We start from the raw sequence: 18,840 nt of genomic DNA, 5'->3' as shown, positions 1-18,840 counted from the left end.
CATCACAGAGTACAGTTGTATTTTGAAAACACACACCTGTACAACATGTGCTTCTGTTTAGATGTTGCTGATGTTCAAAAATCGCGTCTCTCTAGACTGTAGCGGCGTTTCGTGGATGTAAGAAAGGTGACGTTTGCATCGTCCTCGCTTCTCATCTCGTCATCGCCGAGCTTAAAGTTGCAATAGCGATTACTGCTAGTGACAAAAATTGTTCTTTAATATTGAATTTTGTCAGAAATGTAACAGAAATCATCTTTCGACAAAATATAAAAAATTAGCAACTCACAAATATGCCAAGAAAGAAAATTTAATGTTGGAAAGCACCAGGTTTGGTTATTTATTCCTCCTCGAGTGCCAGAGAAACATGCTTCTGATATATTTTTTTTTTTTTTTTCAGCACAAAAATGATGCAACTTCTACCATCTATAAAAACCTTTTATTCGCCCATACAAAGGTCTGGATCAGTTGATTTCTCAGTGCAGATTTGCTGTTTGGTGCCCATATTTTTGATGAAAGTTTAGAATATGATGATCAAAGTTTCAGATAATGAGGTCAGAATGAACGCATGTGAGCAAAAACATCTCTGGATGGGAACACAACAGGCCCATCCAGCTGCTGTTTCTCTTTGCCAGGGGCAGCCAGTCAGAGGGAGGGTTGAAAAGAGGAGCTAAAATGTCTTTTAGACAGAGGATAAACTGAGGGGCTGAACCAGGGGGTCTCAAACCTGTGACTCTGGAGCCGTGTGCGGTTCTTTTGCCCATCTACAATTGCTTTCACAAGATAAATCTAGATGAATATGGAAGTGAACAGTAGTTCATTGTTTAATCCTGTAAATGATTCACAGTGTCCATTTAAAAAAATTGTGTAACCTGTGTACTGATTTTTTTTTTTAAAAGAAGTGTTAATATGTGCATCATAGCCTGCATCTTTTATCCTCTTAACTTTGCTGAACCTTAATAGCGGTGGCTAGCATTGTAGATATAACTGGACCACAGACAAACTTGTTTCCTTTCAGCACTAGTGAAAAGAAACACTAGTGCTTGCTAGTCTGCTTGATCTGCGGCTGGACTATTTTTAAAGCTATTAGGCTGCTGTATGTTTCGATTATTATCAAAGTAGGCTGCTTTTAATTTAATTTTCTCACAAATGAAGTGGCCTGGAGAGCTTTGTGGCAAAGGGGGTGCGTATATGCACTGCTCAAAAATATTAAAGGAACACTTTTTAATCAGAGTACAGAATTTAGTAAGTTAAACTTCTGGGATATTGATCTGGTCAGTTAAGTAACAGAGAGGGTTGTTAATCAGTTTCAGCTGCTTTGGTGTTAATGAAATTAACAACAGGTGCACTAGAGGGGCAACAATGAGACAACCCCCCAAAACAGGAACAGGTGGAGACCACTGACATTTTTTCCCTCCTCAACTTTTCTGACTTTTTTCACTAGTTTTACATTGTTCTAGGGTCAGATGATTTTGAAGAACAAGGGTGATGTGCAGACCTGTGACTCCAGAGGAAGAAAGCTGATGATCCGTATGGCTTCATGCTTAGAGATTGTGATTGTTGCACACAAGATGTAAAGAAGGGAGTGCAGGCAGGGTGGAGTGTATGGAGATGAGTGTCGGGGTGATTTGTGACAGAAGGATAGCAGCAAGAGTGAAAGGGAAGGTTAAAAAGATGGTAGTGAGACCTACTGTGATGTATGGTTTGGAGACGGTGGCACTGACAAAAAGACATGAGGCCGAGCTGAAGATGTTCATGTGGAGTGACCAGAATGGATGAGATTAGAAATGAGTACATCAGAGGGACAGCTCAGGTTGAGCGGTTTGGAGACAAAGTTAGAGATGCAAGGCTGGACGTGCAGAGGAAGGATAGTGGATATACTGGACAAAGGATGTTGAATATAGAGCTGCCAGGCAGGAGGAAAAGAGGAAGACCTCAGAGATGATTCATGGATGCAGTGAAGAAGGACATGCAGAGGGTCTGTGTGACAGATGGGGTGAGATGGATGGAGGCAGATGATCTGCTGTGGCGATCACTAGAAGGAGCAAGAAGAAAAAAATATATATATACCCTTCCTGCTCAGTTGGGCGCTCAAAGCACTTTCTACTGCAGATCTCATTCACACAGGCGTTCATGCAGCACTTTCATCGATGCCTAAGTGTCATTCACACTCACTCCAATGGGGGGCAACTTGGGGTTTAGTATCTTGTCCAAGGATACTTCAGCATGCAGACTGGAAGAGTGCACTGACACATACTGCACTGATTTAAGCAGAGGTGTGTTTTATTGCTTATGAATGTAACAAGATTATAGGACTATGAAGTCACATAGTTTACTTTTAAATTGAAACAATTCAAAGAGACCGAAGAGAAGCGCTGACAAAAAGTTCAACATCTTTGGAAAAATACATTTATTTGCTTTTCTGATGAGAGAAGACCGAAGCCGAGCACAAAGAACGGAAACAGGGAAACCTGTTTTTCTGGCTTTGTGTGGAAAGTGAAGAACTGCGATTACACTTTGGTTTTTTTGAGTGTGGTCGTTATTATTTAAGGGGCTTTGGACGGATTGCGTCTGTTGCCCTGTTTATCTGACTTTACGCTACAAATATATCACAAAAATCCTTGTGCATCTCAGCAAATAAACATATTTTCTTCAAGGTTGAACTCCTTCACATATGAGGTTTTTATAAAGCCCTTACTACACGTATGCATTTCTTACAGGTCCCACTTCAATGGATTTCATAGCTGCAGCAGCAGTTGACATGCATCAATCACTAACATAGACGTTATATTGACTGTAAAGTGCACATTAAACGAGTCACACAAACACAATTTACTCTCCAGTTCACATCTCAGGAAAGCCCTTTGAACTGCTTGTACAGTAGATAGTGTGATGAGACAAGACACAGGACGACCTGCAATCCAGTCTCTGCAACTCAGAACAGAAACAATTACAGGAACACAGTCAAGTGTACTACAGTATTTATACTGAGTGTGTAGCATCCAACGGCCAGCTTTAGGCTTAAAAGGAATTTGCTTATTCACTTTCAATTCACAATTTTTGTCTTTTTAAAAAAAAATAACATTTAATAATGAGCTGCAATATTTCAGTTCAGATTTAGAGGTGCTGCTACAGAGCTGTGCCACCTGTTTACCCACCATTTCTGGTCATTTTTGCGGCTGTGTGGTACTAAGTGAATAAGCAAGTTCCTGTTAATGAATACATGGTAAAATTACTCATGTCTATATAATCACGCTACATAACCATAAATATCTGTCTAGCTTCAGTTGAAACCCATTAGACACACATGAAATGCAGCATTTAAATAGCTTAAATCTCTCTCAGAAATGTCTTGTGCTACTTTCAGTCTGACCAGGTGAAGACATTCACAGCATGTCCTCCATAGATGTCTGAGGGCTCAGCAGGCATAGGGTGGAGGTTTCTCAAAGGCGCTGTAGGAGGATGCGTAGAGGACAGGAGCGTTGGGCGTCAGCATGTAGCCTCCTGGGTCCTGAGTGGCTCCCTGAGGCTGTGGCTGAGGGGGAATACGAGAGGGCGGCTGGCTCTGGTTCTCCTCAGACGGGCAGGAGGAGGGGGAAGAGGCAGGGTCTCCCATAGGAGGGAGCAGCTGGATAGTAGCAGGTGCCTGGTGGTTGGTGTTATGCTGTGGGAAAGGAGGAGAGATAGAGCGTGGTAGGTTGCAATGGCATGTGGAAGTTGAGCCAAAGAGTGCTATTTCTGACATTTTTATGTGAAGCGTGGCTTTTATTTGTTTGTTTTCTGGTAGCAGCCACAAAAATATCAGCAAAGATCGACCCTAAGTCATCGATCAGACAGCACATCTGTAGATTTAAGCTGGTTGCCTTGTTTAGGAAGGTGAATTACTTATGGCACCATTTCATGAAGCGCCTACCAGGCATTCCTGTTTTCAAGCTTTAATATGAAACAAACACAGCGGAGGAGATTCTGCAGCCAAACGAAGAGCCCGTTGGGACTGTGTTATGAGGTACAGCTGTGCTTTGAGTTGTTGTGTAGCACTTATTCTTTTCACCATATTCAGCACGTGTTAGTGTGCTAACATTAGATAAGTGACAGTAAGCTGAGGCTGATGGGAATTTATTAGCTTTGCAGGTATTTAGTGACAAACCAACGCACTGGACAGATTAACAATAAACAATAGTAATAAAGAAACGTGCTTCAATTCATCACAAGCTGTTTTTAACGTTAGAGTGCCAGCACAGCAGAAATATACATCCACTGCTGCAAGGTTTGACATGTTGTGTGTTCAGAGATGCTCTCCTGCTGGTTGTAATGAGTGGTTATTTGAGTTTGACCATTCTCCTCTGACCTCTGACATCAACAAGGCATTTTTCTCACAAAGGAACTGATGCTCACTAGATATTTTCTTTGTAAACCCTAGGGATGGTTGTGTGGGAAAAATCCCAGTAGATCAGCAGTTTCTGAAATACTCAGACCAGTCAGTCATTTAAATCACCTTTCTTTCCCATTCTGATGCTGCATGGCTAAAGTGCACCTAATGGAGTGTAATATCTCTGTTTTATTCTTAGTGGTTCTTTTTAGTTTTGAGCTGAGCCCCTACCTGCATGGATACTGGATAGTTGGGGTAGGCGGGCAGAGCCGGCCCCGATGGGCAGAAATTGGGGTAGGTGAGCATGTGTTGGGTCGGGTTGTACAGGATGTGAGGTGCTGGCGTCGGGCTGGGAGCAATGTGAGGAGGAGGCTTCTGCTGCAGGAAATGGTAAGACATCAAAGGAGGTCATTATATATAAAACTTAAAACTACCATGAACAAAATAACATCAGAGATTGTAATGCTAAAGAAACAAATTCCCTTTAAGTGAACATTACAAAGCTGTAATATGTAGTAGAAGGAAAAAGAACAGTTAGAACACAGGCAATAATAACATTTCCTGTATAATACAGTATATTTTCAAACCTAATGTATGATTTTTGACAGAGAGAGGCAAATCTTCTTGGACTCCTCACCACGATGTATTCCTTGTATGCTCCGAGGATGGCGGCGGTGTTGATGCCCAGGAACAAGCCGATCATGTTGAGCACCACTGAGGTCCACATCAGACGGTACAGGTGGACCACATCCCAGCAGCTGCTGACCCCGGTGAACTCGTAGTAGTATTTCATGTATTCGCTGGAAGAGGAAGGCAGCTGATTTCACTAGAATTCAAAGGCCTTCTTCACAGCAGACAAGTTGACATGGCAGGAAAATCACAGGTGTAACTATTAACACTAACAGGTCAGAAAGCAAGCAGCAGCTGTCCTACTATGAAATGTCAGTGTTTGGCATTTATTCCTATATTTATTTAAGTTCTTTAGTATCTTAAAATATCTGCTTTATGTCTCTTATAGTAGTTTCCACTTCATATCCCAGACTGTTTTATTCCATATCTCCCAAAATGGTAAGAAAAACACAGACTCTCCTACACCATCCATCACTTGCACTCACTTTATTATTTCCAGACAGCCTTTTATCAGCTTACGACTGAGTGCTAACGTGGTCGAAGGCACGGGGAGAATGTTTTGAAAGCTTTCTCTCTTTTTGTGTGTGTGTGTGTGTGTGTTTAAGAGTTTATGGAAGGCTAAAATATCCAAGATTTAAGAGTTGGCGTTCATACAAGAAAGAGCTGAAATTTCCAGTGTTCTCTAGGAGAGTTTTTTTTCTCTCTCTAAGCTGTTTCTCATGTCTGGGATGCTATTTTCATGCTGGCCCCTGCCCTCTGTATTATTATTACACAACTATAACATTATAACTGAAAAAGTGAACTGGTTAGATTGCATTGTGTTTGTGATGCTCACACAGACATGCAGTTTCATGGTTCTCAGAGTTTGTCTCACCTCTCACAGTTATAAAGGTAGCAACAGTAGCAGGTGCTGCTCCTCACTTGCAGATTGCATGTCTTCTCAAACGAGCGGCACTTCACCTGCAGCGCCAGAGGTTGGACAAGTTAAATAAAAGGGATGCAACAGCCAGATAAACAAGAACCAGGCGAACTGTATGGACCAACAAGAAACACACACAAAGTTAACACATTTAATTTGCTTTGCAAGGTGTGAAAAGGTGCTGGTGCTTTCAGTGAGCAAGTAAATCTGTGTAGTAACACCATTTGACCACTAGATGTCACAACACACTTTGCAAAAGCATCAAAAGGCTGCAAGAATGCGCCATACACAATCATGTATCAACCTAAACTGTACTGTGCTGTTCTTTAAAATGTTTGTTCATTAAGTGTGCAGTACATGCATGTATGAGAATCACCTCAGTGTTGTAGCTGTCGTAGGTGTAGCCGGATCCACTGGGTCGAAAGGCACACATGCCTTCCTGCAAAGGCGTTATGTCCTGAAAGAAAGAGAAGTTACACACGTGTGAATATGAAACCGTCCTCCTCTGCATCCCTGCTGCAGCGAAGGTTTACGACATGTAAACTGCCCACTCCACCGGAGCACAAAACCCACCTCATTCAATAAACCTCACTGGACTTTATGCAAAGTGAAAGGTAGTAAAATCATTCTCACTGTCCAAAGCTTGAATGTGCAATAAATGTGACTTTTACAGTCGTGAGATCACAAAATGAATATATCTGCAGAGGTCTGATAGTACAGAGGGGGGGGGGGGGGGGGGGGGGGGGGGGGGGATCGATATCAGGGACTCGGTCCAGCTTTGAAACTCTCATTAGGAAATAGAAGCATCCACACTTCCTTCCAGGAAGAAATGTGTACAAACTGCACATTTCCACACATGCTGATTTAATCTGTGAGTGTTTGGTCCCCTGAAGCTGATTTACTGTCGTCATCAAAGTCTTCTGTGACATAAAGAATTTAATCAGCGCTGTAATGTTCAGCTTTTCATGTCACACAGCAGCTCGCTGCAGGTTGAGTGCTGAGATTAGTTGGTCTACCTGCATCCACACATTTCCTGATCTGACCTTTGCATCTGTGCTCATCTTTGTGGCCCGCATTTCTTCGGCCTCAGCATGTGTGATTAAACCTGGTCTGTGAGAATGGTGATATATGTGATACTTACAATGAACTCTGAAGCAATTATCCCCTCCATGATGGCACAGAAACAAGCTGTGACGACTCCGATACTTATGAAGATTATCGCTGACACCAGCTTAGAAAGAGAGGTGAGGGGAGGAGAGCACAGAGGAGAGGGATGAGAAATGATTTTGCAAGTTAAAAAAAAAAAAAAAAAGATCAGAGTAGGAGCAGCTTGTGTTGTGTGTTATATGCATACACATATCTCTAAATAAGAGTTAAATCAGGAGTTTATAAACTTAACACACAAGAGCACACGTGTGGGTATGTAAGTTTGGCACGTCTGCCGATTGGTCGCTTGCGCTGTCTGCTGTGCAAGACAATAAAGGAAATGTACAGCCTCTCGTGTTGCCAACACAGAGGCGCTTTGTGGCTGATTTACAGGCGAGGAAGCAACGTACAGGATGGAGCAAGGTCAATCCAATTCTACCAGTGTGACACACACACACACACACACACACACTGTTTCCTGCTCTGATCACTGATTAGTAACCTCAAATTTGAACTTTTCAAACTGAACAAAGCGACACACACTTGGTTCTCCTCTAAGATTTCTACTGTTAGACAAAGTCTCACACACACACACACACACACACACACACACACACACACACACACACCAGCAGATCCAGCTGGCTGATCACAGATGTCCAATCATAAACTTTATCATCGAGCATCAGTTACTGTCTGTTCAATCGCTCCTCCAGGACTGACCCTCCTGTATGGACAGACTGTTTTTGTCTCTGGTGGCTGTAGTTTGATACCAAAAGACAAGAAAAAAAAACTATGAAAAGATAGTCTAGCTTATTATACACTTACAACGGTGACTTACTGGTTCACATAAGACTTTTGCTTTCTGTTGTTGTTTTCTGGTGCTGTTCAGGATCTTCAGTCTTTCCTGATGTGGTGACCCCCACACTTTCAACTACATTTATTTAATGCAGAAAATCTTTCATAGTTGGATTATTGCGGTTGCAGCTGTGTTGAACAAACAGTTCAAGGAGTGATACTGGCTAGGGTGCAACCTTGCAGACAAAACCCATCTTGTTTTTCTGGAGGTCACAAAAGGAGTGCCCCAAGGTTCAATTTTAGGCCCTGTTTTATTTTCTGTTTTTATAGAAGTGAGAGTGAGAGCCAGCAACCTCCAGGAACCACTGCCAACCAGTCAGGAAATACACGTTTCCCTAGCAACTGGTGGTTGTATCATGTCGAATATGGTGGACAACTCTTAAGCAACGTGTGCACGATGTCATGTGAGAAACCTCGGTAGAACCTACTGCTCATACACTCTATAAACTCAGCAAACACTTTCCTGTTGCATTTTTGGGCTCAGCTGCTAGTTTAAAGTATTTCTGAATCCAACTCGATATTTAATTTGTAGATAGATTATGGTCTCATTTTGAGCAAAAAGAACAATGAAGCAGAGGATGCTTTAAGGTGTCGTACCATGTAACATGTATTGTCACATCTGGGCCAGATTATCCTGGACATGTGCCAGAGACCAACACCCAGTCAGGGGCCCTTCCAAGAGGCAAAAAAACCTTTACCAGAATTTTATTCTCTTAAACTTTAGATCTTTTTCCTGTCATAACAAAGTTATATTATAGGTCCGTGTTTCACCTGCTCTTTTCTCTACTGTTGAAACAATGTTCATCAAGATGACACTCATCCTTAGCTGGTTAGCTGATCACAATCGCAGTGGATTCATGAGCTGAAACCGAGGCTGGATCTAAACGATGGAACCAGGCTGAGCCCATCAGCGGAGGGCCTGCTGCCCTTCACACAACCGAAGAAATGAGTATCTGGGGAAAATTTCTGCCTCGCCTCAACAAAGAAAAAACACGTGTAGGGTTTGTAACATCACGATCTGGGTATGCAAACCTGGAACCTGTGCAATAATTAAATTTTTTAAGAATCTACCACAATATTATGAAAATAGGTGGTTCTACCAGGCCCTTTGAAGTTTGCCCACCTGATTACAGTATGTTGGGTTTTGGAGCAGTGACAACATTTATGATCCTGAAAAATGTCTTGAAGGAATGAATTTTTTTGGTACTTGCTGATGTTTTTTACTTTGTGGCAAATCAGAAACAAACAGGTTTGTGCGTGTTTAAAACACATCGCCCAGGTTTATTTGGAAAGAAAATTGATACAAAGGCATATTTATATCGAGTATTTTCCAGAGCAAAGTAAAATAGCAGCCAGGCTGAGAATATAAGCTTTTCTGTGTGGGTTTTATCTGCCGCTGGTCCAGACTCTCCACTTCATTAGCGGTTTAAATGACTCTGCTTTTATGGGCTGCAAGTGGGAGATGAGACCAGCAGCAGAGACAATAGCGCCTGACAACTGCATTACTTCACATTACCTTAGCACCAGCTGTCAGCACATAAAATATCCACGCCACCCAAACCTCCCCTGATACTGAAAAAAATCAAATAGTGTAAAGGATTAAAGATGCACGGCATGCTGTCGATGGGTTTCTGCTCTCAGGAGTCGCGTCGGGGAAGAAACATTAAAAAGATGGGAAAGTAATTCAGTCAAGTTCTTTACTAACATACGACCGTAAAGTACTTTACTTCATTACTGTACCTTTGAATTCAAGCTGCTACATTACATTTCAAATTTTACACACAATAAGATAAGAAATCCCTTTATTAATCCCACGATGGGGAAATCAGCGTAGCAGCAGCAGAAGTATTGTACAGAGAAAAATGAAATGAAAGTGAAAAGCACCACAACTGCCTCTGTAATAGGATTTCAATTAGGACTTGCAACTTATTTTGTGGCTACTTGGAGTCAGTAGATCAGTAGGAGCTGGACCTCGACTCTTTTGATCAGGACTCAGAACGCTGAGCCTTTTCTCTCCCGACCTTTATTAATGATCATTCACTTACATAATGTTTGGGAGGAGCTGGTCTACACTATCAACAGTATAGGTAAGTACATTACCTGCCAAAGCTCCTGTTCCACCACATCCCAAAGGTGCTCCGTTGGTACTAAATGTACAAAATTTGCCAAGAAAATATTCTCCTCACCATTACGCCACCAGCCTGAAGTGCTGATCCAAGGCAGGGTGGATCCATGCTTTAATGGTGTTTACACCTGACCCTACCATCTGAATGCTGCAGCAGAAATTGAAACTCAGACCAGGCAGCGTAGTTCCAATCTTCTGTTTGAATTGTAGCCTCAGTTTCCTGTTCGTACCTGTGACACCCGTGGTCTTCTGCTGCTGTAGCCCATCTGCTGAAGGGTTTGACATGCTGCGTGGTCAGAGATGCTGTTCTGCGTACCTTTGTTGATCTTGGTCCCAACGAGAAGTCGTCTGAGTTACTGTTTCATTTCTAACAGCTGGAAGCAGTCTGGGCATTCTCCTCTGACCTTTGACATGAACAAAGCATTTTTGTCCAGAGAATGGACATTTTCTCTTCTTCAGATCATTCTCTGTAAACCCTAAAGGTGGCTAGAAGGAAGTTGTGGATTTTTTGATATGGAAGAGATGTTTTAAATGAAAACAGCCGCAGAATAAACACGGTGCTCTAATTTGGCCTCAAATATTTAAATACAGAACGTTTACTGTCATTGTATTCTAACAGTATTGTATTTTTACTCAGATAAAGGATCACACAGTACATCCTCCACTACTGCTCCTTTATTTCACAGTACAAATTTGACTTACTCAAAGGATCTAAATTCTTCTCCTACCACCAAAATATGAAGCCAAATACCAAAAGAAGACAAAGGAAAACGACACGAGTGAAGAAGAGCTAACGACGGAATTTTATAGCCTCTGTAAAGATACCTATCAGGTTATGTAACCAAAGTCGCTGACCTCTGCAAGGACTCAGCGGTCCAGCGTCCAATCATGACGCCAGCTGGACACACTGCCATTAAGAAGCAATCGTCCCTTGGCCTGTTGGGTAAAATACGACCCTTTAAAGGTTCGCCGCTCTTCTCTCTGGACTGCAAGGTGACCATGAGGACGGCAGCGTGTGAGATACAGGCAGCGACTACAGGAGAGGCCGCTGGAGTAACGAACACAAGCCACATGAAGCATGCGGTCATAAAGAAACATTACAGGGTGTGAGGGCAGTGAAGCTTGTTATCAGAACGGCAGCGATAGAAGGGGAGTTTTTTTCCTGTTGCAGACAGAGTGTGATGGCTCACAAACCTTTATAAAGGACAAAATGAAACATAACTGTATGAGTCATTAACATTTCTAAAGCTTTATTCAACAAATATCAGCGACCACAGGGGGGGCTGGTCTCTCTGAAACCTTTGAAAGGAACGAAACTGGTGAAAATGCTGACGTACAGGCACACAGTGAGACAGTGCTGTCAGTTTAATGCTGATCTGTGAGGTGAGAGCTTTTTCTAATGGCAGTTTGTCACAGTTTAAATAAAGAACATTAATGTAAACTTTAATCTCAGCTTACTTTGAATTAAATAAAGACTCACTTAGGAAACACGAGGAAAAGGAGTCAACAATCTGACAAAAACAGAGAAGATGCACAAAATGTTCAGGGGAAGAAAGCACAGGTGATCTCAGTCAGACACTAACAAGGGTGGGGAAGACACCAAAGACAGGAAGTTGAGACTTTCAGGACAGGAAAGGGAAAGAATATGTACTAATGCAGGAAGTTCCTAATGTAGGCTGCTGTACGAACAGATCATTTATTATGAGCCTTTACTGATGCATTAGCATGTTTGTGAGTCTCGTGGTTTATTGAGCTGTTCCCACAGACTCTCACATCAATAACTTAAGACAGTAAAGTCTTCATGTTTTTATTTCATTTCCATTCTTATACTGCGCAAGCTTTTTAAAAAAAATTCAGTTCACTTTTTTATTTGTTTTTTTCCTCCTTCTTTACCTCATAGATATTATACAGTGTTCTTTATTTTGCTCATCTCATTGCACCTGTTTTACTGTTGTCATTGTCTAAAAGCTACTTTCAGCTGCTCCCTTGTTTGTGTGGTGGCCACAGCGGGCAGCTCTGCACGCTTGATTTGGCAGATTTTTACACAGGATGCCCTTCCCGATGCAACCCCCAAAAGGACTTAATGTCTAATTGTCCTAATTTTGGGATGGAGGTTTCTGTCCCAGCCCCTGCTGTGAATTTGTTGTGTCTTTTGTTTGCTGTTGAATGTTGCTGCACTTTGGTTTGCTAGTACCGGGTTGGGTGACCTTTTTGCCTTCAGAGCTGTCTTAATTCTTCATGGCACAGATTCAAGAAGATGCTGTAAACATTCCTCAGAGATTTTGGTCCATGTTGACATGACCGCATCACAGATGCAGCTGCAGATTTGTTGGCTGCACATCCCGATCTGAACTTTCTTTTCCATCACATCCCAAAGGTGCTCTGTTGGACTGAGATCTGGTGACTGTGGAGGCCATTTCAGTATGGTGAACTCATTGTCATGTTCAAGAAACCAGTTTGAGGTGATTTGAACTTTGTACTGCATTAACCTATCCATTAGCCTACCCATCAGAAGATGGGTACACTGTGGTTATAAAGGGATGGACTCGGTCAGCAACAATACTCAGATAGGCTGTTGTATTTAAACAATGTTCATCTGGCACTAAGGGGCCCAAAGTGTGCCAAGAAAATATCCCCCACACCATTACACCACCACCATCCTGAACCATGGATACAAGGCAGGATGGATCCATGCTTTCATGTTGTTTATGGTAAATCTTAACTCTATTATCTGAATGCTGCAGCTGATATGGGGACTCAGACCAGGCAATGATTTTCCAATCAACTGTTTGCATCAGCTCAGCATCAGGATCAGGCACACAGCATCAGGCTCAACTTTGGTGAGCCTGATCCTATAGCCCATCTGTTTCAAGGTTTGATGTCTTATGCATTCAGAGATGCTCTTCTGCATTCTCCTCTGACATCAACAAGGTATTTTTACTTAGAGAACTGCCGCTCACTGGATATTTTCTCTTCTTCAGTCCATTCTCTGTAAACCCTGGAGATGGTTGTGCGGGAAAATCCCAGCAGATCAGCTGTTTCTGGAATAACCAACAACAATGTCACATTCAAAGTCACTTAAATCAGCTTTCTTCCTCATTCTGATACTTGATTTGAACTTCAGCAGGTTGTCTTCACCATGTCTACGTGCCTACTGTAAATGCACCATATTGCTGCTATGTGATTAGCTGATTAGATATTTGCATTAAAGAGCAGTTGAACAGGGGTATCGGTTGATGAGTCTATTTTGTGTGTGTTTGGTCACTGTACCACTTATTATTTACTGATATTTTTATGTAGTATGTCAACCTCACCTCTGAATGCTAATGTGCATAAAAACTCCTATAGTATTTAATTTTAACTGCTTTGATTTCCCCACTACTCTTCAGTCAAACAGGAAACCTTTGTTTGGCTGCAGTAGATGAACCTATCACTTCCTGTCTGCTTAGAGTTCAAACCACATCAAACTCTCCACTTGTTGCTATACAAAGTCAGACGACCAAAAGGGTTGACCAACCTAGGAAGCAAGACAAGCTCCAGAGCTCTCAGGTGTCCACAGCATTGTGACACACGTAGTTCTTCTTTAATGAGTGGCCTCACTCTGCAAGCCAGCTCTCATGTTACAGTACAGGCCTCAGATGTAGGAGGGAAGAAGACACCTGCATTAGAGCTGTGCCACACGTGCCTCATAAGAGACACCGTAGACCAGCGATCACATCATTAAAGTTTCAAGTGATGCCACAGAGACAGAGACGACACTTTTCAGTGTCTTTCCCTCGTGTTCACACATTCAAATCCACGCACAGAGTCTGAGAAATGAAACAACAAAAACTGCAGATATTATTAAAGTAAAACCTGATTTATTACCCGTCAGCTGTAAACACACACAGATGCTTCACTGCTCCACATGGGTGAACAAGCATAAGATGGATATCTATGTAGACCGGCTCGGATACACTGCAGGGAAAAGTAAGCCAGTGTGATCTGACCGGGTGCATAACACCCTGGACAACACATGAAAAATTCACAGCACACACACACACACACACACACACACGCACGCACGCAGTCATTCAAGGACAGGAAAAATTACTTGACTTACAAGGACAGTTTGTTTACATTTGTTCACCAACCAATTCGCTTCCCTTTAACATCGAATTAATTACTAACTAATCAAATTACTATAATCAGATTACAAATATGACACTCTCATGGCTGAAAGTTAACCCATCTGACTTGTTCACTCACTTCTTCTTCTGTGCTTTGTCTCAGCTACCAGGCCTGACTGAGTCTGTCACACACCCACCTACTCACTCACAACATCAGCCACTCTTTTGGCTCGTTTGCCTCTCGTTAAACTCCTTATTTGTTGTAGGACTGTACCAGAGTGTGTGTGTGTGTGTGTGTGGGGGGGGGGGGGGGGGGGGTCCTCCCCTTTTATCTATAAATGGATATATCATCAGATTATCAGCATCCAAATTCAAAAACTCTTTCCCCGAGCTGCAGAGTGTCCATAAACGGCTGAGATACAAAAGTTAAGTGGGAGCCAATGAAGATGCGGGGGGTGGGGGTGAGATCATACTGAAGGTCATCCAGGGCTTTGGAAGGCAGATGAAACAGGACGCCTTAGAGGTGGAAGGCGATAAACACATGAATGAGGATTTCAGCTGCCAAATTTGAGAGTGATGGCACGAGTGTGGAGCTGTTCTTTAGGTGGTCAAAAAGCAGATATAGAGATGTGTTTGATATGTGATGATGACGAGGAGGAGAGGGTGGAGCCCAGAATGACACTCAGGCTGCGGATGAAGATGATGAGATACAGTAGAGCCGCCGTCCACATCAAAGAGGAGTTCAGGCACTTTCCAGAGCAGGGAAGCAAGCGGTCAGTTTGTGGAGATTCGATGGCTTTCAGATTTGAAAGATTTTGATGTTTCAATTCAATTCAATTTTATTTATATAGTGCCAAATCACAACAAACTGTCGCCTCAAGGCGCTTTGTATTGTGGGTAAAGACCCTACAAAGACATTGAAGCCTCTCACAAGCTGCTGAGACAAATGGAACTCTGCTGGAGTTTGAAACAAAGTTTGATGCGTTGAACACAATAATCATGACAAACTTGGGGTGAAGAAACAAGGACTGGTGCCTCACTGATGCCAGACACAGTCAGTCTCATGCTGGGTTTCATGTCCTGTGAGTGTGATAGTGATCGTTCTACTTAAATGACACAGAGCAGCTTCTGGTTGCCGCTGGTCTTTAGGCAGCAGCTTCTTGGCAGCTTTGAATATTGTCACAAACTGGCTCTAGGTCACAGCTGGGCACTGTGGCCTTTTAAAACTGGGGTTCTTAATTCACATAAGAAATACATTTTATCCACTGTAAGGAGTTTCTTTTTTAGAAGCAATAATCTTTTTGCAGACAGGCCTCTCTGTAATTACCTCTCCTGAATCATTTACGTGATCATTTCTCTGAACTGCCCGCTGTACAGAGAGCCACTGGGAGGATATAATACCCGTGTCCCTGACTGCAATAAAGGAGCCCTGTCAGCAACTGACCAATACTAATGCAATTTCCCCTCTTGTCATTGAAGCCCAGAGAAAAATGTATTCACTTCCCCTCACCGCAAATCCTGTCACGTACACTAACCCGGGCACAAGGATCAAGGATACATTAGGCCTCCAGCGAGTAATCCGATTTGCTTCATGCTCATAAGAGCAAATTCCCGTAAAACAGTTTAGAGAATTTGTAAAGTTTGTAACATAATCCTCTAATTTGTGATGTATATATATCCTGTTTTTCCAGGAACAAAGCCTCATTTTTATAGGATGACTGTGATGAAGCTTAAAAAGCTGACAGGAATCACACAATCAAATAGTTTCAGCGCACCTGCACAACTGTAGTTTTCGCTCTTTTCCTGTTTTAAACGCACGTCTGCGTTTGAAGCTGTGTTATTGCTGCAAACTAGCCGCACGTGACTCAAACAAACCAACGAATAATAAAGGAAACCTCTATTTCATGTATCAGATCACTGGGCCAGATGTTCTCATCCATTGAGAGGAGGTGGACAACTGAATAAATCTTTGATATATAATATATCACCTGTGTCTGTGACCAAAACACCCAACAAAGCTGTGGCTGCACTAAAAGGATGGAAAAGGTGTCTACACCCCCACCCCCCCACCCCCCAGAAAAAAAAAATGACAGTTTATCATTTGCACCTTGCAACCCCTCAGATTTGTCTTGTGACTAAATGAGGAGATCCTGTGTGGAAACCACACATAACAGGAAAATATTCATTACATGGGCATATCAGTCACTAGGCAGCACGGTGGTGCAGTGGTTAGCACTGTTGCCTCACAGCAGTAAGATCCTGGGTTTGAATGCATTCAGGAGGCCTTTATGTGTGGAGTTTGCATGTTCTCCCCGTGTTTGTGTGGGTTCACACCAGGCGCTCCGACTTCCTCCCACAGTCCAAAGACTTGCAGTTAGTGAGGTTAGGTCTAAATTGCCCATAGGTGTGCGAGTGTGAGTCTGTGTTAGCTGTGCAACAGCTTGGCGACCTCTCGTATATCTGAGAGATTAAAGGAATTTTTTTTATGGCGGGTAAGTATTTTACCTCAATCAAGGAAGAAATATTATAACCAGGAAGCACTTTCTAAAGTTTCTGATTACTTGTGGTCTGATTTAAGAAAGTGGAGGTCTACATAAAGACAAAAAAGGTCTTAGAGGAAAAGAATAAATGAAATCATCATCAGTATTTGTATCTGACAGGAGGATCAGAGGCCCACACTCACCATGGGTCTGCGGTTTTCCACCAGGTGGATGCCAACAATACCCAGAAATGCCCCAAAACTCAACTGTAGGCACAAAAAGGGGAAACACTGAGGCTTGACAAAGGAGCAGAAATGTCACAATCACTATGAGGGTTTCATGAATAAGAGCACCGGTCAGTGTCTCTGGACTGTGTGAAGGCGAGTGCCACTCACTATGATGCCGGGATACTGTCCAACGACAGACACGTTGTCGGTGCGAGTGGCCGAGATCAGCCCTATGGTCAGCGCCAGCAGACCCAGAGCCAGCAGAGAGACGGTCACCCACAGAGCGGTTCTCCTCCGACGTAGGTGCTCATCTGCAGAAGAGAAAGAAACGGGGTGACCGAAAGCCTCTTTACACTCAAATCTGGACCATAACATCCTGTTAATGTCAAAGCATCATTATTTTATTGTAGGGTCTTTACCCTACAATACAAAGCACCTGGAGGTGACTTTGTTGTGATTTGGCGCTATATAAATAAAATTGAATTGAATTTAATTGAATATTTGTATGCAAGTAAGTAATGTAAGGCTTTTTTTTGTTTTTGTTTTACATTAAAACAGCAAATTAACAGTGGAACAATGGAGTAAAAATAATTCATGACAATGAGAAAAACAGGATAAAAAGCATCAAAGTTTTGTTTTTTTTTTCTGAACTTGTCCAAGTAAATGAAACCTGTACTTGAGGATTAATGACTTTTGCTCTGGAAGACCTTTTTCCCCAGATATTTAACTACATATAAACACTTCCTGAATAAAACAAAACAAAGAAACATGCAGTTAATATTGTGAGACATGCTGACGGTGAAAGTTGATATAAGTGTACCTGCCGGCTCCAGCGGTTCTGCTGCTCTTTGCCGAATTATCTGCGGGGTTTCAGGCTGCTGCATTTTCACTCACCGGGGATGAATCTGCTCTGAAATAAAGACACAGACCGGGAGGGTGGAGGCGACGCCTATTTGTAGAGTTTTTAGTCCCTTTATGACAAAGTCTTCATCCTTCACGGGGCTTCAGATTCACACAGGTTTCTTGTTATAATCCACACAGTGTACAGACCACAGCTGACTCCCTCTGAGCTCAGGAGGGTTCAACTTTACTTGAAGCCTAAGAAGGAGAGAGAGAGAGAGAGAGACCAATCAGCTTCCTGTATTCACCTCAGCGATCAATTATTAAATTATTGATCTTACATAAGTTGATATATAACTCCGATTTGATTTATGTTGACAGTAATTACACGATCTGACCAAACGTTATGTATTATATAATAAAACAGTGGGTATGATGGGTTTTGCTGAGTATTAATGTGTGCAGGCACACCTGGGATGGATGCTGCGCACTTGATGTAGAAGTAAAGTAAATATGTAACTACAGCGCCCTCTATGGGCTACGAAGGAAAACAGAAAAATAGACATACATCAGGTGAGGACGCCTCCCGGGATGCTTTCGAAGTTGTTGCCCATCCTGTTTACCGCCGTGGGTTCAATATAAATCAGCTCATATGGAGGAGATTATTAGGGCGTTTTTATCTTAATATGCCAAAACAGGTTCATTAAAATAAGCAATTTTTAAATATTTCAAAGACTATATCAAATCTCTAATATAATAAGCTGTGGACTCTAGCTTTTCTTGCGAGTATACAATGTGTAGGTACATTTTTTGCGTCTCATTTTTCTCCATTCGGTGCTTTGGCTTTAGTTTGTAAATAGTGTAGAACACTAATTTATTAAAAGTACTAATAAAAAAGTTTTTAAAACCCCCATATAATTAAGTGTTCGGTATGTTTTCTTGTGATTTTAAAAAGATCTGTTTTGTGTGTATATACAGTAAATATACACATATGACCAAATGACTGAAAAAAGCAATCTGATAAATCATTAAAAAAAAAAAAACACACACACACTAGACCTTGTGTTGTCATTTGGTTTAAATTTATGTCTCACCAAGATTTGTGACACTTGTATTTCATTTTGCTGTTTTATTTACTGT

The 18,840-nt window shown here is 42.1% G+C and overlaps 1 protein-coding gene across 1 annotated transcript; it reads right to left on the bottom strand.

Moving 5' to 3' along the window:
* Nucleotides 1-2,365: 2,365 nt before the first annotated feature.
* On the bottom strand, nt 2,366-17,884 carry tmem255b (transmembrane protein 255B). Its single transcript, XM_030726398.1, has 9 exons — nt 17,681-17,884; nt 17,029-17,171; nt 16,837-16,899; nt 7,057-7,146; nt 6,292-6,372; nt 5,871-5,956; nt 5,007-5,166; nt 4,598-4,744; nt 2,366-3,661 (listed from the first exon to the last, which is right to left on the bottom strand). Exons 1-9 carry the CDS (start codon nt 17,742-17,744, stop codon nt 3,416-3,418), a joined length of 1,080 nt encoding a protein of 359 aa, XP_030582258.1. The 5' UTR covers nt 17,745-17,884; the 3' UTR covers nt 2,366-3,415.
* Nucleotides 17,885-18,840: the final 956 nt, after the last annotated feature.

The sequence above is a fragment of the Archocentrus centrarchus genome, chromosome 3 (assembly GCF_007364275.1).
Source record: "Archocentrus centrarchus isolate MPI-CPG fArcCen1 chromosome 3, fArcCen1, whole genome shotgun sequence".
Lineage (NCBI taxonomy): Eukaryota > Metazoa > Chordata > Actinopteri > Cichliformes > Cichlidae > Archocentrus > Archocentrus centrarchus.
Note: the sequence above shows the minus strand (reverse complement) of the source record. Positions and strands in the feature narration are given on the sequence as shown.

Excerpts from the sequence above, each read along its gene's own strand:
- tmem255b (XM_030726398.1), bottom strand. The coding sequence starts at position 17,744 with ATGCAGCAGCCTGAAACCCCGCAGATAATTCGGCAAAGAGCAGCAGAA. Across the intron at positions 7,147-16,836 it reads TGGAAAACCGCAGACCCATG|CTGGTGTCAGCGATAATCTT; the intron begins GTGAGTGTGGGC and ends TCTCTTTCTAAG. Across the intron at positions 3,662-4,597 it reads ACTATCCAGTATCCATGCAG|CATAACACCAACCACCAGGC; the intron begins GTAGGGGCTCAG and ends CCTTTCCCACAG.